Below are 25,409 nucleotides of genomic sequence, written 5' to 3'. Positions count from 1 at the left end.
AGTCATAACGTTAACGTCGTGTCAATCAAACCGGACTCAAAACGAAGCAATCTTTGTGAATAGGTCCAGGGTATATATCACAATAGGGTGGACATATGATACACGGTATAATCGAGGAGGAATTACCAATGTCCGGTATTTCATTTGTGTTGGTTACACTTGCCCCACGGGTTGGTTACATGAACCCAGTACATGTTTAAGAATGTCCGTTCTTTCCTGTATAGAGGGATGAGCATCAATACATGTAGGGACGAGTGTCTCAATCCCAACGGCCAGCGAATTCTGGTGTATGCATGATCTGCATAAACTACATTAAGACTGTCTTCTTACAAAAGCTTCTCCCTGATTGGTCCGATGTATTTCGCTGCCGTTTGGCTACCATTTGGAGTAGCCTTCATTTACTGAACCTTGACCTGCATAATAGTTTCCTTGACCTTGATTATTATAAGTTTGGCCTTGACTTGCAGCGACTTGTGCACGTACTTCAGCCAACTGTCTTTGCATGGTCTTCATTTGCCGCTGCATTTCCCGTTTTGACTTGAACCCGAGTGATCTTCCATAGCAACAGAAATAACATGTTCCTAACATGCAAAATAAGGACAGAAGCAAACCGACGGCGGCCGACACACCTGACGTTGCGATCAATGCTGTAGTGTCGGGGATACAACGTGCCGACAGCTTGACGTCCGATGACCGACAGAACACCACACCGAGAATACCGAAAACTGCACTTGCAATGCAGATTGTAATACACAAGACGTTGAAAACGTAATGTAGAATCACCTGCAAAAGAGATTAAATCGGATTATTCTCACTTAAAGCTACATTTAGTAAATATAACTAAATGCAACAATTAAACAATAAACATTACCCAAACCATAAACTACACACAATAAATAAACAATACACAATACCCAAACCATAAACTATTTACAATAAATAAACAATACACAACACCCAACCCATAAACTACACACAATAACTATATACAATATAAAACACCCAAACCATCAACTACACACAATCACTATACAATATGCAATACCCAAACCATAAACTACACACAATAACTATACAATATGCAACACCCAAACCATAAACTACACACAATATCTATACAATATACAACACCCAAACCATAAACTACACACAATCACTATACAATATGCAACACCCAAACAATAAACTACACACAATAACTATACAATATACAACACCCAAACCATAAACTACACACAATCACTATACAATATGCAACACCCAAACCATAAACTACACACAATCACTATACAATATGCAACACCCAAACCATAAACTACATGCAATATCTATACAATATGCAACACCCAAACCATAAACTACACACAATCACTAAACAATATGCAACACCCAAACCATCAACGACACGCAATAACTATACAATATACAACATCCAAACCATAAATTACACACAATCACTATACAATATGCAATACCCAAACCATAAACTACACACAATCACTATACAATATGCAACACCCAAACCATAAACTACATCCAATATCTATAAAATATACAACACCCAAACCATAAACTACACACAATCACTACACAATATGCAACACCCAAACCATCAACGACACGCAATAACTATACAATATGCAACACCCAAACCATAAACTACACACAATAACTATACAATATACAACACCCAAACCATAAACTACACACAATAACTATACAATATGCAACACCCAAACCATAAACTACACACAATCACTATACAATATGCAACACCCAAACCATAAACTACACACAATAACTATACAATATGCAACACCCAAACCATAAACTACATCCAATATCCATACAATGTACAACACCCAAACCATAAACTACACACAATCACTACACAATATGCAACACCAAAACCATAAACTACACACAATCACTACACAATATGCAACACCCAAACCATAAACTACACACAATAACTATACAATATGCAATACCCAAACCATAAACTACATGCAGTAACTATACAATATACAACACCCAAACCATAAACTACACACAATCACTATACAATATGCAACACCCCAACCATAAACTACATCCAATATCCATACAATGTACAACACCCAAACCATAAACTACACACAATCACTACACAATATGCAACACCCCAACCATCAACTACATGCAATAACTATACAATATGCAACACCCAAACCATAAACAACATACAATATATAAACAATATTCAACACCCAAACCATGAACAACATACAATATATAAACAATATGCAATACCCAAACCATACACTACAAACTTAAATGCGGTAAATATACTTTCAATTTCATTAATAAATAAACTACATACGGCAAACCGCAGGTACCGAAGCTCACCTTTATTAGTTCATAAACGACGTGAGTTCCATGTTTATTTTTCATTAATACATCATAACTTATTCATCTGGAGGGTTGGGGTCCCAGTTGATATTTCACACGACTTTGTTTGAGATACGGTCAAGTGATCTTTGTGTGCAAACATCACTGAATCACAGTCCAGTAGCCATCGGTCACACCGTCCGATTTATCATACTGCATTATATCAGTCGTCAAAATAACTGAGAGGTTTGAGTGCTACGAAAATATTACTGGCCATTTTGACAAATTTATCTTTGATGAACACGTACTGGAGACTTTGACCTTTCAGCCGTCTATTCAAATCGAGCCATTGTCCAAGAGGTCAATTATACCAAGCTAAATTAAAATCGTAGAATGTGTAAGTAGGTTCAAAGCTGTTTGTATGATTATTTCATAATTAATTACCTTGACCTCAAGCATATGCCAGAACAATCATCTATCATATTAAAGAGCTGTTTATGGTACAACCAAACTTCTTGCAAAGTGGCAGACGAACTTGGATATTTGACTGAGTCACATCCTTTTGTTGACAACGAGATACTTAAAGATGTAAAAACAATATTAAACGGTTTCTGAAGCGGCACCGATGTTCCAACAACCTAAACTAAATGTCCATGTTCTGCTTCTAGCGTATTTTTTTCTTGTTTTTCAAAATGATAAGTAACTATTGATGAGCTTGTGAAAATTGTCATGTCAATATGATTTTGATGTCTAATTATTAGAAGAAGAGGTACTGATGGGAGAGCGGGCATCGTGAATACTTCGTATGTATGAACTGTATTGGGATGCAGTTGATATTTTAACCAACGAATTGAGACACGGTCTGGTTCCTGCAACCAGCTCGTGCTCCGATCATTGAGCACTCAGTTTACATCTCTCCATGCAAGCGGTAATGTTCCTCGCTTGACAACATTGTGTGGCATCCTCACTAAACACAGCTTCAGACAGTGATAGCTTCCGCAAAGCATTCATGTATGAAGTAGGGTTCATATGACTTGACTCGACTAGCTTGACTTGATTCCTCGTGTATATACGGGTGATAGTGGAACATTGTAATATACATAGCCCAATATAGGCGACGATGAATTGATTGATTGGTCAGCAATATTCCAGCTATATGACGGTGGTCAGTCAATAATCGAGTCTTGACCAGACAATCCAGTGATTGACACCATGAGCATCGATCAACGCAATTGGGATACGATGACACGTATCCAGACGAACCAGTTAGTCGCATCTTACGACAAGCATGGGTTGCTGAAGACCTATTCTATCCCGAATCCTCACGGGTAGTGACGATACTGACGAGTGACATAGTCTTACATTGACAATGTCAATACGACCGTGGTACACTAAATAGAATCTAATAAATAAAAATAAATAATTGTGAAGCAAAACATGGCTAATACACGACTGAGAAATATCGACAAGAGGGTATGAAAATAACACCCATACGTTTAAAAATAAAGAAATATAGACTAACTTAGATTTGTTTCATAAATGTCCCAATAAAGGAGATAAAAAATGCTCGACTCGATATACACACGTTCTACTTACAAGGGCCTTAACCTTAGTTGCAACGTCGTCTTTGTTGAAGCCAATGTTGGAAGCCTGAAATCCACACGCGGCACCAATGGCAACCTGAAATAAGATATCATTGCAAGATGAGAAACGACATTAACCTTATGGGATGAACGTGGCCCCAGCGTGTTCAGTAACGAAGAATCTGGGTTTTCAGTTTTCAGTTTCAGCTTTGATTCGTAGATATTACCGGTATATCGGCATATTGTGGTTCACACTTTCCCAGATATATATCACAATATCATTTTTAATGCTCGGTGTATCGGGTGATTTCAAAAATTTAATCATGTGTTTAATGTTATACACTTGCCAAATACACTGAGCGAGCATCCGTACGTATTTATCAAATGGGTGTTCAGTATTTTGGAGAAAAAAAAGATTTTTCGAGTATTATGCGCAGACAAAAATGACATCGTATCCCTTCAGCCTATTTTATGGTCTCTGCTTCAGCGAATCCAGGTTAAACCAATGGGTGACAATAAACTTGGTTCTGTACAAATTTGAAATTTGAGATAAAGCATCACTGGACATATTGATGTAAAGTTTAAATTGTAACTCTTGTTCTGCTAGGAACTGTTTTACATGCAGAGATGAAGTTTAACGTGTGTATTTTCTTGTAAACAAAGTCTGAACACACGTTTTCTCCCTGTCGACCGGTGATTCGGGTAAAAATTACCCGATAATATAACTTCAAACATTTTTATGAAATTATCGGAAGAATTGTATCTGAAACAATTATTTTATCAGGAATATCATGGTTTTTTAATTGCAGCTTTTACTATATATATTTAAAATAATAATAGCCATAAGCGTTGCACTTTGGTACAGCTGATCGCTATTGCCGGATATTTCTTACGATGGAACAATTTGACCAGTCACCGGTCCAGGCGCCCGCGCTCGCGATCTTGAGTGAGTGAGTGAGTTAAGATTTAAAGTCACATCGGCAATATTTCAGCCATATAGTGACTAAATCAAGTTATACAGTAATAATACATTCACATAGATATTAAAATCTATCAACAAAGGACAGTAAAAGTACTAGTCTATCACAGATACAGATTTAAAACTAGCATGTTATCATAAAAATGTGACTACTCTGAACAATACATTATAAAAATGGGCTAGAGATCACCAGCAACCAAAGTTAGGACACCATACTAGGGACCATGGGGACTTACGGTACATCTGCTTCCTACATGGGACCCCAGCAGGATTTACACCGTCCCTTTGGCTACTGGTGAGAGTTAGACAGTTGAAGCCAAAATATTTTAAAATAACAAGCATACTACGATTAAAATCCAGGAAAATGAAACATACTTTGAAGGAAGTGGGACTTACGCACCCTCTCAGGGGAGCAATCATTTTACGATACTTCAACCCCCTTTGAAGGTACAGCCACAAACAATCACAGTTATCGAATAATTCTACCAAATTAAAACCACTTATTTTTACAATTCATACAATCAAAATTTATCTATTAACTCAATTTCTCTTAAAAAACCAAGAATTAAATGAGTACTGACATTATTAAAAAGATCCTTTAATGAAGATGAATGATAATATTATTTTTACAATTCATACAATCAAAATTTATCTATTAACTCAATTTTTCTTAAAAAACCAAGAATTAAATGAGTACTGACATTATTAAAAAGATCCTTTAATGAAGATGAATGATAATATTTATCCCTTGTGAGAGAGAAATCGACACAATCAAGCAAAACATGCTTGACGGTGATTCTCTCATCACAAGGGATACAGAATGGAGGATCTTCAGCTTTTAACAAATATTCGTGCGTATAACGAGAATGGCCAATACGACATCGTCGCAGAATGACCTCTTCAAATCTGGACTGACAACCCAAGTAAGTGTAACCGATGGTTTGTTTTATTGCATGTAGCTTATTTACACCTACTTGGGTGTCCCACTTCTTTTGTATAAGGTCCCTGATGTAACATCTAATAACATGTTTAATATCACTGTATGGAATAAAAAGTGGGGTCACAGATTTGTTGAGTGCTGCCTTTGCAGCAGCAGCAGCCATTGTGTTACCCACAATGCCGACATGGCTGAGCAACCAACAGAAGACAATGTCGTATTGGCCAGTGGCAAGGTCATTGTACATTTCTAATATATCCAAGATGAATGGATGACCCGAAGACACGTTTTTAATCGCCTGAAGACAAGACAGTGAATCAGAAAATATTATAAATTGTTTGTGGATGGACTGCTGTTGAATGTATTCCAAAGCTGTGAGTATTGCCTTAGATTCGGCTGTGAATATAGAGCTATTGTCGGGTAATCGGGAAGAGATAGTTTTTGATCCAATGACAGTGGCACTAGACACATTGCCACCGTCCTTGGATCCGTCAGTGAAAATAGAACGGTGAGAATCATAATTGCTCCTCAACTGTAGGTAATCCTGTTGATAGTGTAAGTCATTAGTGTCTGATTTTTTGTTATTAGCAAGCGTTAGATCCACTGTCGGTCGAACCAATTGCCATGGAGGAGATGATAAAAGTCTGTGTGGAGATACGGTATCAAGTTCTATCCTTGCAGCAGTAATATGGGATTTCATCCGAACCCCAAGAGGTGGAACATGTTTGGGTTTCTTCTGAAACAGTTCTTCATATTGTGGATGAAAAACTGTATCATAAGCAGGATTTGATAGATTTGAACGCAGTTTTGCAATATACTGAAGAGACAATTTAATACGTCGTTGGTGAAGAGAAGGCTCATCAGCTTCGACATAGAGGCTATCAATAGGAGATGTCCTGAAGGCGCCAAGACTCTCAGGCCTTGATGGTGGACTGTATCTAATTTTTCGAGATTACTCTTACAGGCTCCACCATATACAATCGAGCCATAATCTAATTTGGAGCGAATAAGCGATCTGTATAAGTGGAGGAGGGTTGTCTGATCCCCTCCCCACTTAGAATTTGATACGACTTTCAGTAGATCTAAGGCCTTCAGGCATTTATTCTTCAGATACTTAATATGAGGCAAATAGGTCAAATGATGGTCAAAAACAAGTCCCAAAAATTTGGCCTCCTCAACAACCTTGATTGGAGTATAGTCAAGAAACAATTCAGGATCTTTATGAGGTTTATAACTTCGACAAAAATGAATACAATTTGTTTTGGATTTTGAAAATTTGAAACCATTTTTTTCACACCAATTCTGAATTTTATTTAAGCAAAGCTGCAATTGTCTTTCAATAGTGCGCATATTTTTGCCACGACACGAAATGTTAAAATCGTCAACAAATAATGACCCATCAATCGAGTCATTTAATACAGTTGCTAAACTGTTAATCTTAATACTAAACAAAGTGACAGACAATATACTGCCCTGTGGGACACCCTGATCCTGATTATAATGATCAGACAGGGTAGAGCCCACGCGGACTTGAAATTGCCTGTCCGTTAAAAACTTTGATACAAATTGAGGCAAACGGCCTCTCAAACCAAAGTCATGTAAATCAGTCAAAATACCATGTTTCCATGTGGTATCATATGCCTTTTCCAAGTCAAAAAAGATTGATACCGCATGTTGTTTATTTACAATGGCATTTTTTATAAACGAATCCAAACGTACTAAATGGTCGATGGTACTTCTGTTTTTTCGGAAACCACATTGAATGTTAGTGATTAAATTGTTGGTTTCCAAGTACCAGACTAATCTATTGTTGACCATACGTTCCATGGTTTTACAGACACAGCTAGTTAATGATATCGGTCGATAATTTGAAGGATCTGAATGATCCCGGCCAGGCTTTGGTATAGGTATGACAATGGCATTATGCCAAGAAGATGGAAAATTCCCTGAAGTCCATATTTCATCAAAGATACAAAGCAGAACTTCTAAACATGATTCAGGCAAGTGTTTTAGAAGTTGATAATGGATGTTATCAGCACCCGTTGCAGTATCATGGGCCTGTCCAAGTGCAGTATTTAGCTCATGAATTGAAAATATTTCGTTATAATCTTCACCATTGTCGGAACTAAAATTAATACTTTTCTTTTCTTGTTGTTGTTTGTATTTTTGAAATTTAGGTACGTAATTAGATGAAGAAGAGTGTTTGGCCAAAGTTTCGCCCAGTTTATTTGCAATGTCAGTCTTATCAGTCAGTAATCTATCTCCATCTTCAAGATGATGAACAGCAGACTTTGAACCTTTACCTTTGATTTTTTGTATCATGTTCCACACCTTTAAAATCGGAGTTCGGGAATTGATTTTTGATACATATCTTCTCCACGATTGGCGTTTTGTTTGTTTAAATGTACGCCGTGCCTTGGCGTTTGTTATTTTAACATTATTAAGATTATGTACGGTAGGATGTCGACGGAAATACTTTTCCGCCTTCTTCCTAATCTTTCTGGCCTTTTTACAATCTGTATCAAACCATGGTTTACGAATGTGTGGTATTACAGAGGACTTAGGAATAGCTTTGTCAGCAAGTTCATTTAGTTTATCAGAAAACACCTGAATGGGATCAGGGACAGTTATTAAAATATCAGTTGTCAATATTTCCTCACATAATGATTTAAATAAAGGCCAATTTGCCTTTGAAAAATTCCATCTTGTTGAAGGTGACTCATCAGCTGGGTTGTTGGCAGTAAGAAGAGAAGGGAAGTGGTCACTCCCACACATGTCATCATGGACTGACCATGTAAATTCGGTTAACAGATTTGAATCTGAGATTGAAAGATCCAAAACAGAATAAGAACCACTAGCAGGATGTAAATAAGTTTTTGTGCCATCATTAAATATACAGAGATTATTATCAGTGATAAAATCTTCAATGACTTTACCCTTAGAATTTGTGCTATCACTTCCCCATAGAGGATTATGACCATTCAGGTCGCCCATGATGATACAGGGTTTCGGGAGCTGGTCATATAACGATTGTAGGTCAGATCGCTGAAGAGCTGAAGAGGGTGGAATATACAATGAGCACAAAGTAAAAACTACGTGCAGTGTGAGTCGAACTGCAACAGCCTGTAGATTGACATTCAGAGGAACAGGATTGTGGATCACATCCTGCCTCACCAAAATAGAACATTCCCCAGAAGCCTTAACACTGGGAGGAGAAAATGAATGATGCGAAAGGTATTTTCGCAAGTCGAACTGATCTGTAGGCTTGAGATATGTCTCCTGAAGACAGAATGCTGACGGCTGAAAGTCCTGTACTAATAACTGTAGTTCATTAAAATTTGACCTAAGTCCTCTGCAATTCCATTGTATCAGATTAAGAGCTCTGTTCATGGAGGTTCAACCGGCGAACGTGAGCGTGTGGAGGGGGCATTCCCATGATCTAGGAGGGAAGGAGAGACCTCCATGGTTAAGGGTTCAAAATGATTTTGAACCGTCACAGTGGTGTTAGAAGAGGAGGGCACAGTCAGATGCTGAAGTGCCCTTGCCTTCTTCTTCAACTTTTTTTTCTCTGTTTTTGTAAGATGTGCATCTCCCTGGGCTATATCTTGTGATGGTTCAGGTGTTGAATCATCAGTTTGACAAGCGGAAGATGTTTTAAAAGTTGGAGGTACTTCCTCTAGTAATCTTTGCATGTTATTTATCCAAGATATGTCTGTTTGACAGGATATAGAAGCTGTGTGAGGTCTTTTAACAGAAACTGGAGCAGAAGAAGAAACTGCAGCCGAATATGAAACAGACGGATTTGGATTTGATTGAACCGGAACTAATTTTTTGGCTTCAAAATAGGAAATATTTTGTGTGCATTTGATTTTCATAATTTTTGTTTCATAGTCAAATGTTGGACAAGATTTTGATGATGCTAAATGTTCACCATTGCAATTTGCACACTTGATGTCACGTGTGCAATCAGTGCTCTCATGAGCTTCACCGCAACGGGAACATTTAGATTTGCCATGGCAAGATTTTGCACCATGTCCAAACTTTTGACATTTAAAACAACGGGGAGGATTTGGCACATATACCTCCACTCCGATGTTGCAGTAACCGGCTTTAATAGATTTGGGTAGAGTTGTCAATCCAAAGGTAAACAGGTACGTATTAGTGTTGATGATGTCTGATCCTTGTTTCCTAGTAAACCGTTTCACAACAGTGACACCTTGAGATTTCAACTCGTCTGCAATTTCTCCTTCTGACATGTCAGAAAGACAGCGTGACCAGTCCCTGACAATGCCTCTACAAGAGTTAAGTGTCTTGTGCTCTGAGACAACAACCTGGGTGTTTACAAACTGCTGTAGACCCAGCAGATTGACAGATTGCTGCCTCCTTACACATTCCACTAAAAGAGAACCACCTCTGAGTCGAGTGACATTTTTTACGTCTCCGCAGACACCTTGGATGCCCTTGGAGACAGCAAATGGATTAAGTTTCAATGGACTTCCATCTGCAGCTTCAATAACCAAGAATTTTGGCCAGGAATCAGACATAAAAGAGGATACTTCTTCATCTGACGAAGAAGAAAGATGTCGTCTTTTATTTGCTTTAACAGAACCAGAGTGTAATGTATTAGCCATGGTAGAGTGATGCGTTTCAGCAACCCTGCTCCCCACCCGCCACCGAGTGTCAACAAGGACGATGTTGCAGCGGAAACCAGACTGCAACATCAGGGCTACAGGGGTGGTATACTCCAGAAATACAGATGTGTATAGCTGAGAGATCTGAAAGAAGAAACGCCAAGATGGTTCGACCTGAGACATTTTTCTTGAGAAACTCAGAATACAGAGGTCCATATCACCAGATTGGCCCATGAGCCACCGCCTTCTGGCATAAGACTCTAGGCAAACGTTTACATAATAATTTGGGATGTCAAACACGTAATACATGACCAAGACCAAATAATACATTAATATAAATCACATTTGTGCAAACACAATAATATGCACAGGGCCTGGCATGACCAGCCGATTGATAAGACCGGGCCCATCTTACCACCCGTCTAGGCGAAGTAAGGGTCGAAGTAGTGTGTTGGGCAAAGGAACACAGTTCCAGGAACCAGTGCCCTCAACTACCAGACTCCCGTCCTCCGCCGACACAGGGACGCAACCCACGGCAAACAGGTTGCCCATTTTAGTCGCCTCATACGACCAGCAATGGGAGGCTGTGGAAATATTCTGCCCCGGTTCCACACGGGGGAAGAGCTATCAGCGTTACCCAGCACTCACCACGAGGAGGTTGCTCTTCACGAGTGCCCGCGATCTTGAAGATTTTATGTTGACATATAAAAGTCAAACAACAACAAATACGACTTTTATTTCACGAGTCAAAGTATGGCATTTATGATATATGTATCCATTCTCTGTCAACTAAAGATACACATTTGTCCAGTATTGAGTCGACGGATTCGCAAACCAAGTAAAAGTAAGCAACGCCTTACCAGTACCCCGCTCCAGACCGGTGCGGCGATAATGTACGGGAACTGTGGGTTCTTGGCAGCAAAGGATACTGCAACGATCCCGGTAACCACGGAGATCGAGGCCAGGCCCAGCTGAATCAGACATATCTTCTTCAAAGCCAGGAACCCTCTGTCACGAAATTTCTTTACCTGTTCTGAAACGCAAAAATACTTTTTTACTGTGCTGTCGCGGTGGCTCAGTGGCCAAGTCATCCGTATTTTTTATGTGTTTCTCATCTATAACCCCAACCAGCAAGAGAGCGCGCGGGCGAAAAAGATAAATTAGAAACAACTTTTTTCACTAATTACGTAACTTATTTTATGAAATTTTAAAATTGAGAACTCTTGGTAATAGTCTTTAAATTAATGTATGACGTAGAACGTGTCGCTTTGCTTTTGAAAAAAATATATAGCTGAAGAGGGATGAAACTGACTTATATATATGTGTTCTTTTATGAGTGCACAATGGTAAGAGTATTTTTTTTTTAATCACATCGGGGCATAAATTTCCACAGCGGGGTGCAACATTGAACTTTTTATTATGTCACATTGGAATGAAAGTTTAGGGCGGGCGGGAGATGGTTAACACAGACCAAATACAGCCTGAAAACATTCGATCATCAACCCGATTATTAGAAACCGGTTTGCTTGCCCATGTGGAAGATGGTGCCCCCTGAAGGCGACGAAAAACGACAACTCCCGCAAAACAAAATTGAACACTGAAATACAATGGTAACAAACCAAGACCAATTATTGGGTCGTATCGACTTATTACCATCACTGGCGGGAGATAAGGGGTGAGGGTGGACAAGTATGCCAGCCTATTGTGTGCCATGGACATTTGCGTCACAGAAATCGATTCCACGTACTTCACTACAACATCTACGTCATCTCATACATATTCAAATTTAACAGTCACTGCGAATAATTATTTTTTGTCTTATGCATGTCTGGAAAATGTCACATATTAATCATTCGCCCATGACAATGCCGCTTTGACTTTATTCATTTTAGGCGGAAGAAATGAGCTACATTCAGTTAGATGGCAAATTCGTTATTTTCCAGTTGCCCCAGCGGTTGAAGGGATGTAACTCTGTTAGCCTGCATATATTCGCTGGCTCCCGCATTCAATTGGGAATTCACGGAAATAGACCCGGCGTGTGATCGGGCTAGCGGCGGTAACCAGCGAACCATAAAATCGGACACAATCGGACAAATTCGCCCCGGAAATAGCCGATCAGTGTGTTGACAATTGTAAGCTATGAGAGTGAGATCATCTTAGCGCTAAGATCGCATTGAGCCAGTGAGACCAGATAATGACGAATTCTGTTAGACAACAAACATGACTCAGCACGCTGCAGTGGTGTTTTCAGTTTTACAACAAAACAGAAACATGATTACTTAAACCGAAATGACACACAAAATTATCGCGAGGACAGGTGAACTGTCGCCTTGATCGTGGTTTGGTTTTGTCATTAACGTGGGCCAAACAATGCAGGAGATATCAATCAATAACCACCTTAATGGCCAGGTGACATAAATAACTATGTAAAAGCTAGTCGGCCTACCTCTTTCCTCGGGGTTCAGGTCATCAAAATCGCCCATTTTTTCACGCTGCAATCAATGAATGGCTATGCTTCTGAAAGTAGGTCTACACTAACTACGTCATGCTTCTAGTTTCTTGTATCTCGACCGTTTGCCTAGAGTTATAAATAGCCGTTTGTCCATTACGGTACATACATCTGTCGCGTAGTGGATCAAGTCTGTAACGTGATATTTTCGACAAACAATGTTTATTCGATATGATGACAGGGTTCATTCTGTCAACAACTACGCTGTACCCAAGTCTTTCGGGCTAGGAGATTGTATACGTATTGGTTTAATTATCCAAAGCCTGTTATAAGTTGCAGTTTGCGGATCTGTATAAATCACAATTTTGATGCTGGCCACGATTGACAGTCATTAGTCCTGAGAAAGTGCTTTAGAAGAGTCAAAATCGCTGAGAAGTGAATGAGTATGGTTTTACGCCGCCCATAGCTATATACAATATCACGGCGGGGGAACACCAGAGGAGAATCGAACCCGGGGCTTCGGTGCGTCGAGCGAACGCTTTAAACCACCCGTGGGTGTTGCCGCAGTGGCGTGGTTGGGGTTATTTCCGGGTGGGTTCGAATCCTTACGTGTGTGTATGGTGGTAGGGAGGGGGGGTGGGGTTATTCCGACACTCGTTTATCCGACAGTCGGCTTTATCCGACACAGATGATGGAAACCGATTTAATCAGTGCTATTTAGACCCGTTAATCCAACAGTCTCGCACTCCGACATACCTAATTTGCAACGAATTGCTGAAATCACACATTAATCAGTCTCGTTAATCCGACACAGTGATCAGCGTACTTTAGGTCAAGTCAGAACGACCTTTCGCGAACTTTGACCGACCATTGAAATTGCCGAAATTACTAACAGGAAGTCGACATTAGCCAGTAAAAATGCAGCTGGGATGAAGCTCCCCATCTATTGCTTTTCCCAATAGTCTGTGTCGCAGACCCGGGAAGCAGAGACCATAAAATAGGTTATGGTCTCTCCTGAACCTCAGTGTATCTTACCTTCCGCCCAGTTCTTTCTATAATGCAAGAATCCTAAATGAAGCAAGTCTAGATCTAGATTTTCCTCAAGTTTAGCAACCAAACTGGGGCTTTTTTTTCAATTCAGGTGTTTTTCTTTCAAAATTATATAAGCTTTAGTCTAAGTGTCCCAATTGCGTGGATCGATGCCCATGATGTCAACGACTGGATTGTCTGGTCCAGACTCGATTATGTACAGACCACCGTCATATAGCTGTAATATTTCTGAGTGCGGCGTTAAACAACAACAAAAACAGAGCGATATTCATTTTCATTAATATCATCAGAAAGTTTGAAAATGTGTGGTCAACAGCTAAGGCTAAAAAAATAATAGTCTTAGTTCTCAGGTACTGCCGACATCATCATAAAGTTCATTGCACATTTCGTTTTTGTTTCCATTTTTTTTATTTTTGTTGTATTGTTTTTAAGTATTAGGATTTTTATATTTTTGGGAAAATGGAAAAAAATGTGCGTCAGACTTAATGATGATGCGGGTGGTGCCTTGTAACCAAGACTATTATTTATTTTAGCCTAATGTAGACACTTGTTTTTAGCGAGGGTTAGATACGAAAAGGATTCAGAGTTGCCTCCCCTCCTAAAGCAAAATGGCTACAATTCACAGCACAAGTAAATTGTGATCATTCGGAAGATGAGCAAACCCAGGAGGAGGGTGACAGTTGATACCGGGAAGCCTGTCTCAGAAGAATCAGAAAAGAGGAAGCCCAGCGTCTTTGAAAGACTGGGACCAGGTGGTGGACAGAGAAAATATGAGGAGGCAAGTGATACCGGACAAACGAACCCGACCTTAGTTTTTAAAACGAAAGACCAACGATCACGCTTTCATCTCCCATCTCCCATCTCCCATCTCGCACAACTGAATTACTCTTGCGACAATGAAGCAGAAATTGCTGTATAGATGCGGGTTGAGATCAGAGCAGTCGCTAATTGCATCCCCGATGTTTAGTTTTTGCGCATTCTTTATGTAGATTACACCTTCTCTGTCATCTTAGTTCGAGGACCTCTCACTCTCTCTCAGTCTCAACAATGTTTACTTTTAGCGACGCTTAGGCTTTGGGAACCTATAATATAAAACTACCTGAATAGAGTAACAAGGTCACTGATGCACAGTTTCAGTGCATATGTTTTGACTGTAACTGAATCATTGTCGCAATCTGAAGGTAATCATGGTAATTAATAATTAGCGAATTGTAGGCCTGTGTGTAGAATAATCATCATGAGCATCAGCCTAATCCTTAACTATTGGGTGGTTTAGCAAGGATCATAGTGCACTTTACCAGGGTTAGAAACTGGCACTAGTCCTGTAGTCCTTGCCAAAGTGCCCAATAGTAAAGGTATCCTAAGGACTAGTAGAATTTTGCCCTTTTTATAGGTTTTGCTATATGCTATCATTATAAGGACTAGTGGACTGAAACTGTTAGTTTCTACCGCTGTTTACCAGGTGCACTTTTTCAGATCCAATTAGCTCTGTGGGGGGTTCGAACGGGCTTCGCTGGTTTACCAGTTTGGCTAATTATAAACTCTTGTCCATTATCATACTTTAAAGTACGTGGAACACCAAAAATATAGATGAAGTGAAGTCCAACCGAAGCTATTTACTTTGCAGTTTTAGTCTTGGTAGCTTTTCCAACAGCTACTCTTGAATAGTTGTCCACGATGTTGCATACGGATGTGTATCCTTTGCTTGGCAACATCTTCTTTCAGTCTATCTGCCAACATGAGTTTGAAAATAAGGCGATGATAGGTTTTCTTATTCCCATAGTTTGAGGGAGTTCCACTGCACTATCACATTGTTCGCTTGAAGCATGAATGGATTCAGCTGAATGTTTATGTGTGATGCTTGTTATATATATAAGATGGTTTACCTTTGTTCAAGGCATAAAAATTGAAATTTCAATATGGCTGACTGGTAGCCATCTTTGATTCATACACCAAAGATATGGTGTTGACATTCTCTCATATTCTCCCCTGAACATCCTAGTCAGACGAAAGAAGCTGACCATGTATCATCATGTATGTTTCTCCAAATCATAAAATTTTAGTGTTAGTTAAGTGTCATAAGTACTGAAGTACTGAAGACTCAAAACTATTTAAGTGACTGTCAGTCAACATTATGAACTGTTTGGTGAGCTGTTGTGTCGTGGAACTATTTTAGATATGTTCCAGGACTCAGTCCTCCTAGCAAACTGAAGCACTGCTAACAGGCCTCCACACAGGAATAAAGTCAGTTGCTATTGCAATTTTTCAATGACATCTGACAACTCAATCCCTATATACAGTTGCCATCTGGTTTTCTTTCAGAATACCAGTATACTAGACAAATGGATCAGCAATAGAAACTTAACAGTTTCAGTCCACTAGTCCTTATAATGATAACATATAGCAAAGCCCATAAAAAGGGGCAAATTTCTACTAGTCCTTATGATATCTTAACTGTTGGGCAGTTTGGCAAGGACAACAGGACCAGTGCAAGTTTCTAATGCTGATGGATGATGTTTCACAAATATTCTTTCCACAACTTCATTGTACAGTTTGACAATATCCATATTGACTATTTGCGATCAATACAAACACATTTGAAGACACTAGTTTTGTGGTTTGTTAACACATTTTCACTGAATCACAAACTCATATTCATAAGCATTTTTAGCAATACCTTTATCAATATCTTGGTTTTCAGAGAGGTGAAAAGTCTAAGAGCCAGAGTCAAAGTTTATACCTTGATAAGTGTCGACACTGGCTACTCACAGGAAATTGTCCATTTGGTGCCAAGTGCAAGTTTCAGCATGGTCCCTTTATAGCCAAGAGACCAACAAAGAAGTAAGACTTGGACTGTTCTGTCACTCATTATACACATCCCCTTTGACATCATCCATTGGGGGAGCGGTCGGGTAGCCTAGCGGTTAAAGCGTTCGCTCGTCAAGCCGAAGACCTGGGTTCAATTTCCCACATGGGTACAATGTGTCCCCCGCCGTGATATTGCTGGAATATTGCTAAATGCGGCGTAAAACCATACTCACTCATCCATTTGGAGTATTACTTTAAAAGTCACACACGTCACAGATATGTTTATGCGACGAACTAGCTGCATATGTTCGCCAGGAATGCTGGTTGCTATTCAGCATGTTCAGAACATTGGCCGTGGGCAGCCATTTTTACATTGTGGGGGTTTGCAGATTCAACAAACCAGAGCTGAAAGAAATTAAGATAAAACAACAATTTATATTTATATTTTTCTATTTATATTTATATTTATACTTCTTTTTATAACAAAAATACAAAATATTCAACCACAAAAATCATGAAAACTTAAACTAACCATTAATGTGGGGAATCATTTAAAAATGTTGAAACTCCCTGCACTTGAAATAGTATTACTATTTATTTTTCCCACTAAACCTATCAACTCAAACAACTTCATGCCTAATGTAGCAAAAATCTGTAACCCAGAAAAATGGTGACATGCTTCTGATATAATTGAAGAAAGATTCTGATTTTATAACAACTATAAAACTATCTTTAAACATATTTAAGGTAATTTGGTATGGGGAAAGTGATGCTAAAATGTTACAAGTATTTTGGGGGACCGTGAAAACTGATACACAATTAGGCAATGCCAGCAAAGTATTGCACAGTACTAACACCAATCATGATGACCCCCTCGCCTCTATAATTTATGACTAGTCCCTAGTTAGATGAACTGCAAAGCCTTTTGCTGCCTATTATTAGACTATTGTGTTAACATTTTCGTTTCAAACAGAAGAATGGTTTTCAGCAAAAAGTCTTTTTCTTTTCCAGTCGTAGCGACGACGACGGAGCAGAAGATTTGCGACTAAAAGTTAAAGGCAGCACAGAAAGACATCACCCAGAGGGTTCCGTGTCACCTGAATCCAGGTCAGGGTCAAGGTCACGGCACGATAAAGAAACCAAAATCAAATCTACGGTTGTTGTTAAAAATACAACTGGTGGAGATAGCGGAGACGAGGATTCTGAAAACTCCGACAACTGGGACGCTGAAGGTTAGATCTGTTCTACATATTCTCATGGGTTACTATGCTCAAGTGACACTGGTGGTGCTGTTATCTAAGGTGCCTAACGGAATCGGGTGGTCAGGCTCTCTGACTTGGTTTGATGCATGTCATCGATCCCAATTACGTGGATCGATGCTCCCGATATTAATCACTGGATTGTCTGGTCCAGAATCCATTATTTACAGACCGCCGTCATATAGCTGGAATATTGCTGAGTTAAACAACAAACCAACCAACCACTGCAGAGTTGCATCCCTCTGTTGTGTGCCAGAAACCTATGGTCATGGGTTCAAATCCTGGGTCCATTTGATTATATTTCTAGGTTTTTCGGTTATTTACAGACCGCTATCATCTACCTGGAATATTGCTGAATGTGGCGTTAAACAACGAGCAAGCAAAATGTTCATAGTCGTAGGGCTGGGACGGGTAACTCGGTTACCCGGGTCGGGTGGGTCCTGAGTAGAACCCGGGTACCCCTTACTACCCAGACCCGTGGTTAGTCACATGACATATTGTTTAATGACAAAAACTCACTAGAGCTCAGTGGTTACACTACAAGTCGCTAATGTTCCAATTCCTTATGATGATGCACACATTCCTTTTGACTTGTATATGTTTGAGTAAAGATAAAGCTTCAGTCAACTTCAGCGTATCAGAGCTCCAGATAAGCTTTTGGTGTTGTGGGTATTTTACCCATGAATTTTAAAATCATTGGGTATCAGTAATTCTAGGTGCGTATTCAAATTTCTGTTACCCACTAGTTTTTACACATGTGGGTATTTAAGTTAAATATTTAAAAACTCTATTCATCTAGTCCCTGCAAACTGGTGTCGTGTGGGTTTGAGAGCTTTATAGGACTCAAAAATACCACCATACTTCCACAAGAAAGTGTGATGGCAAATTATCATGATGAGTTTGGCAAGGTTGACGGAATGCCAACTTATAATTTCAATATAAGTTGCTCATTTGCTAATCAAATACGCAGGGTTACTTCACAATATTTTGATGATACGCACAAGTTTTATTTTTGTAGCGTATCTGTAATGTTCGTTGCGTATTTGATACGCTTGGATTATATTTTACTGCATATTTCTGCATTTCTGATGCGTATTTCACGCAGATACGCAGCTTATCTGGAGCTCTGGCGTATGCATGATTTGATCATTTCATAAGAGACCATATATCTATTGTATAGTATCTGGTTTCATACATGTATCTAAACAGTTTTTGCCAGGGCTACAGTTAAACTATTCCCAATTAGACATTGCGTTCCCAACTCTTGAGACCTACAGCGGGTACCAAGTATGGTCGGGTAATAGGGGGTCGGGTACCCGGGTAGTAAATCTGGACTCGTCCCAGCTCTACAAAGTGGCATTAAACTCACTCAGTCATCTTTGATTTTCCAATGTACCTAAATTCTGTATTGACATGAACCATTTGCCACCAAAGCTTCGTTTTAGAAGTGATGTCATCGCTCCTATCTCTAACTTAGCACAAACTTTCTCTTGTTTGTGACAGTATTGGGTTCAATTGTTACTTGTTTTTTAATCAGTCTCAAAACAAATCTGTGGTAGTGCATGGGTCAAGTGTAGGTCAAAAGGCTAGGATTGTTTCAGACAATATGTCTGGTGGTCAGACACTCTAAGAGCCTCTGTTAGTTAACATCGCTGTTAGCCACACAGTTTATGAAAAATATTTATTATCCATAGAGGTAGGAATAACCGAGTTCATAAAAATTGTAAGTGCACTCGTGCCAATATCACTTCTTGCACACCCTTGTATTGTTTACGTCATCTGGACGGCATTGTTAACATCATTCTTATTGTCATGTTAGGTCGGAAGGATGTCACACTAGAAATGACATTAAAGCTGAACATTGTTTACATCACTCCACAAATTGTGGTTTTCTAGGACAAGCTTGGTGATCCTGCATTTTTCTGAAGGGAAGCTCCAAAGGATTAAGAAATTATGGGTAATAAAGAAATTATTACACACATGTGGGTCATACTGATTTTACGAAAATCCCTCTCGCTCAGGAAATACAAGAATTCTGACACATGTATCGTAAAATCAGTATGATACACATGCTCGTGTAATAATCTCTGTGTGTGTTTTATTTGTTTTCAGTATTAGATTACAAGAAAGAACTGGAACTTGAAAAGAAACGTCAAGAGATTCAGCGAGCACTGAGCCAGTTAGCAGCATCCGAGGGAGAAGAGAGGGAAAATATCACCATCGAAAAGAAGGTGCCCTCCAAAGAGAAAATAGCCAGGGTAGGCATTACGGAATCATCTCGTGTCCAAACACAGGGCACTGTTACCATGGTTACAACAGTTATCCATGGTAATGCTCAGGACATAAGTTGACCATGCTTATCCCAGTAAGGACTTCTGAGACATATATCACCCCCGACCACAAAAACAGGGCACTGTTACCATGGTTACAACAGTTATCCATGGTAATGCTCAAGACATAAGTTGACCATGCTTATCCCAGTAAGGACTTCCAAGACATATATCACTCCGGACCACAAACATTGGATATTTGTTTCAAACACTTGGGCCTACCTAAAACTAGTATCAGTTTTCCCATACCGTACGTTCTATCTTTTTTTAGAACTTATGTAGATGGGTAATGTCAGAGTGCATGACTTTTTTTTGTTGCTTGTTTTCATGTTTCATTGTTGTCAGTTCAAAAGTTTTAGATCAGAGGAGGGTCATACGATTATGTGTGTGTCTTGGTCCGAATTGTTTTGGGTGAGATCCGGTACCTCTCTGGTATATCTGAATATCATCCCCAAATCTGTTTGTTTCCCTAAGGTTCACCCCCTGGGGATTCCCTACTAGGGTAGGTTCCCAGCAGTAGCACCCTGGGGACCACAAGGATCGGTGGTCAGGCTCAGTGACTTGCTTGATTACGTGTAACCTTACACTGACAGTGTAGATCGTTGCTCACAATACTGATCACTAGATTGTCTGGTCCAGACTTGATTATTTACAGGCTGTTGTCATACAGCTGGAATACAGCTGAGATCCGGGATTGATTCCCGACATGGGTACAGTGTGTGAAGCCCATGTTTGGTGTCCCCCGCCATGATATTGCTGGAATATTGCTAAAAGTGACGTAAAACCATACTCGCTCACTGTTTCTAACCAACAAACAATGACATGGCCTGATTCAAACGAAAGGAAAATCATAGACCAATGATAGCTCAGTTTACATACAGTAAACATGTGGTAAACTACGTTTATAACGAACACACTTATAGAGAACTGACGAGTTTAACAAACATATTTGTTATATATATGCTGTACATATGCTTATAATGAACTACGGATATAACGAACTAAGATTAGTGGTCCCTTTGAGTTCATTACAACTATAGTTTACTGTAGTTCGTTGGTAATTAGAAGACTTCTTTTCTTTAGAAAGGAATCGCTACCACTGTAAGTCGTATGCATAGTCTGGTGATGGAGGAAAATTAGACCAACACCTAATCTCTAACAGGAACATATTTTACCATGTCTACAGATTAAGACAGTTGTTAAATTATAGTTATGAAATATAATAAAAAGGAGCCAAGAGACTTTCTTTCTGATACTGCAGCAATCTAGACTTGCCAGACATTATAGACTTTCATGGGCTGGTTTCAGGGTCTATATGACAGACTAGAAGAAATATATAGTTTATACAAACCAGTAGTGACAACTTGATGTTGAGGATTATAGATAGGATGTGACCCGTGAAGATCCGGGGTGGAATAGGTCTTCAGCAACCCATGCTTGCTGTAAAAGGCGACTATGCTTGTTGTAAGAGGCAACTAAAGGGATCGGGTGGTCAGACTCGCTGACTTGGTTGAAGCATGTCATTGATCCCAATTGCGTGGATCGATGCTCATGATATCAATCACCGGTTGTCTGGTCCAGACTCGATTATTTACACACCACCGTCATATAGCTGGAAGATTGCTGAGTGTGATGTAAAACAACAAACCAATCAACCCAGATAGGATGTGTACAATGCATCATTACATCAGACTTGTCTAATGCAGGTGTCTAAGTGTCTATATGAGTTTTTCAGTTTCTGTCACCACAGATAAAAGTCCCCTGGCGCTAGTTTGCATGTGGGTCCATGTTTGTTGATATACTACTCAAATGAAGTTAAGGACCTCCCAATTCATCTGTCAAATAAGAGTTAAGCCAGTGTCGAAAGCAGGATTGTAAGGGATCTATTTATAAAATTTAGAGGGGGCACGGGTGGCCCAGTCGTCTAACCCGCCGCAATTCACTGTGCAGAGTTGCGTCCCTTGGGCAAGCAAAAAACCTATGATTGTGGGTTCGAATCCCGGTTCGCCCCGATTATGTTTCTAGGTTTGTCAGCACCATACCCATGCTCGTGGGTTTCACCGAAGTGGATTATGTCTGAGACCTGCATCACTTCAGGCTTTCCTCCCACATTAAGCTGACATGCCGTGATATAGCTGGAATACTGTTAAAAGCAGCGTTAAACCCAACTCACTCACTCACTACAATTTGTCCTGTTAGTGAATAAATGTTCACTAGGCAAAGTTAAATTTGGTTTGGGCTTACTTAACCTGAGTTGGAATTAATTTGATTTTAATTTGGAATTCTGTACCGCTGTTTGCTGTAGTCTTTATTTGGCAGCTGAGAATACCTGTTTACAAATGCAGGTGAAATTGAAAGTGTACCTGCCCTGTACAGAATATTCATTAATACATGTGGTCTAATACCACATATTCTAACTGTTGCAGGTTTGTAGATTAAGTTTTTAACTATAAGACAAATTACTTTAAATCAAAAGTTAAGTTACATGAACAAAAGTATCATTTTGTGTTAGCAATGGTATAAAACTAAGATGAAGCATTTCTTTCATTTTCTATTTAAGCCTTCTACACATGCCAAAACAAGCCCACTCTTTCACTCTGACACAATACCTCTCTGCATGAAACTTTGACCGCCCAGTCTAAATGAAGGATGCACACATTCTTGCGCCATATCAGATGTCAGCACCATACCCGTTCTCGTGGGTTTCACCGAAGTGGTTAACGTCTGAGACCTGCATCACTTCGGGCTTTCCTCCCACATTAAGCTGACACGCCGTGATGTAACCGGAATACTGTTACTCAATCACTCACTCATAGCAAGAATATTTTTCCTGTCTGGCAGATTTGATCCATAGTCATAGTATAGATATTATAATGTTTCAATTGTGTGCATGTGCATTCCTTAAGTCAGGAGTTCCATCACTTCTTTTGTCACGCATTCTTGTGTTTCCCCTACTTTAACGATTAGCCACTGAAGTGTATTTACTTGGTGTTGAAAGTCAATTGTAGGGTTTTTGTAGATCAAATCTGCCATTCTATATTACACACTGCACTAGATGGAAGACTAAATGGATGTATTTATGACAAGTCCTAACAGCATTTGTACCCGTGAAGAGGCGTGTAGAATAGGTCTTCAGCAACCCATGCTTGCTGAAGACAAAGAAAAAGTGACTATGCTTGTCGTAAAAGGCAACTTACATGATCGGATGGTCAGACTCGTTGACTTGGTTGATGCATGTCATCGTATCCCAATTGCATGGATCAATAATCATGATGTCAGTAACTGGATTGTCTGGTCCAGACTTGATTATTTACAGACCGCCATCATATGGATGGAATATGGATGGAATATGGATGGAATATTACTGAGTGAGGTGTTAAACAACAAACAAATTAATACAGTGTTCCCGTTTACTGGTAGTTACCAGTATTGTACCGGCTAAAATATATCAGGCTTGGACCGGTAATTCGTGTGACTGCCAGTCCCTGTGGACCGGCAAATAAAGTACCTTATAAATCTTATTATAATTATGAATCTTTGTTGTTGAACAAAATATATTCATATAAGTATATTTTTCAAACGAAGTCCACTTGTTGGTTACCATCAGGGTTTCCCCTTGACTGTTTTTAGTGCAAGGAAATGACCCTTTTTGCTTTGCTTCTTTGTTAAATATATTTTTGTAGCGACTTGGTTGCAAAATATCTCCTCTCCCACCCACCCCCAAATGAATATTGTTACTGAACTTTATGTGAATGACGTGTAGATCTAACTAAGTTACTTCAGAGATGACGTCATTACATTGAACATGATGTTGAAAGAATTTAAACCAGGTTATTTTCATATGTTTTTTATTGGTTGAAAGTTGGGACAGACAGACATTAGGGGGAGTAAGAACACTGCTGACAGCACTTGAATGAAAATAGGATCAGTGTAGGTTAGGTACTAAATACAAGATATAAACATTCACGAATCAGGTAAGTTAATTTTGTCAGATGGGTAACAAATGCTACAAATTGAAAGAAATCAGACATTGCCTTGGTATATTATTTCTATTGTTTGGATTCTTCACCAAAACACTTCCTATTCACTTTGGGGGGCACTAGTCCCCCAGTCGTCTAAGGTGCCTCGATTCGCTGTGCAGAGTTGCATCCCTTGGGCACGCCAGAAACCTATGATTGTGGGTTCGAATCCCGGTTCGCCCCAGTTATGTTTCTAGGTTTGTCAGCACCATACCTGTGCTTGTGGGTTTCACTGAACTGGTAAATGTCTGAGACCTGCATCACTTCGTGCTTTCCTCCCACATTTAGCTGACATGCCACTATATAACTGGAATACTGTTAAAAGCGGTGTTAAACCCAACTCACTCATTCCCCATTCACTTTGCGGAAAAAGTCACATTTCAAATACAAAATGGCTGCCTTAATCATCTTAGTCCTGTTAGTAGCTATCTTGTGAAGAGAATTTCACAAAAATATGGAATACAGATAAGTCTGCTGGTTAGTTTTAAACATGGAAAATGTTTTGACAGTTATATTGGATTGAATGTCTGAATAAAAAAGCTATCACAATAACAGCTTTGTGATATATATCCATCTAAAGCGGGAATTCCGTCTTTTTGATCTTTCGATTGTGATGTGTTGATATCGACCACACATCTTTGGGAGATGTACAGCTAAGAAAACAAGTCTTTCCAGTCCTTCTTTCTTTCTTCAACCACATGCCTGCAATATTTAAATATTTAATCATTAAAATTACAAATCATGTTATGAAAACAGTTTGTTGTCTTATTTGTGATACTGGGAATTAGCTTGACAATGTAACATTCAGAGGGATCAAATACGAAACATGTGCGCTACATTGTCTTTCATTTGATTTAGGAATCTGTGAGTTTTACCCTTAAGAAGAACAGACCGCAACCTACAAAAGTAAGTTTTAGATTTAATGTTTTACTCTTCTTCCTGTTCCTTTTTACTTGTCTGTGAAGTAGTGTTGCCATGCAGCTCTACCAAACTA

At 39.3% G+C, this 25,409-nt stretch overlaps 2 protein-coding genes across 3 annotated transcripts in view; one reads left to right on the top strand and one right to left on the bottom strand.

Moving 5' to 3' along the window:
• Positions 1-91: 91 nt before the first annotated feature.
• LOC139448492 (uncharacterized) lies at positions 92-13,046 on the bottom strand. Its single transcript, XM_071230038.1, has 4 exons — positions 12,947-13,046; positions 11,361-11,533; positions 3,967-4,050; positions 92-783 (listed from the first exon to the last, which is right to left on the bottom strand). Exons 1-4 carry the CDS (start codon positions 12,981-12,983, stop codon positions 376-378), a joined length of 702 nt encoding a protein of 233 aa, XP_071086139.1. The 5' UTR covers positions 12,984-13,046; the 3' UTR covers positions 92-375.
• A 1,561-nt stretch (positions 13,047-14,607) lies between these two features.
• The window catches only part of LOC139447060 (zinc finger CCCH domain-containing protein 13-like), a 41,620-nt gene continuing 30,818 nt past the window's right edge, over positions 14,608-25,409 (top strand). For both annotated transcript variants that reach the window (XM_071228216.1, XM_071228215.1), the window contains exons 1-5: positions 14,608-14,777; positions 16,701-16,840; positions 17,819-18,039; positions 20,179-20,324; positions 25,274-25,321. In XM_071228216.1, the coding sequence (XP_071084317.1) occupies positions 14,652-14,777; positions 16,701-16,840; positions 17,819-18,039; positions 20,179-20,324; positions 25,274-25,321 (681 nt within the window). In that variant the 5' untranslated portion in view covers positions 14,608-14,651. The remainder of the gene's footprint in view (positions 14,778-16,700; positions 16,841-17,818; positions 18,040-20,178; positions 20,325-25,273; positions 25,322-25,409) is intronic.

Source organism: Haliotis cracherodii, unplaced genomic scaffold (genome assembly GCF_022045235.1).
Source record: "Haliotis cracherodii isolate W230 unplaced genomic scaffold, xgHalCrac1.p SCAF_7, whole genome shotgun sequence".
Lineage (NCBI taxonomy): Eukaryota > Metazoa > Mollusca > Gastropoda > Lepetellida > Haliotidae > Haliotis > Haliotis cracherodii.
Note: the sequence above shows the minus strand (reverse complement) of the source record. Positions and strands in the feature narration are given on the sequence as shown.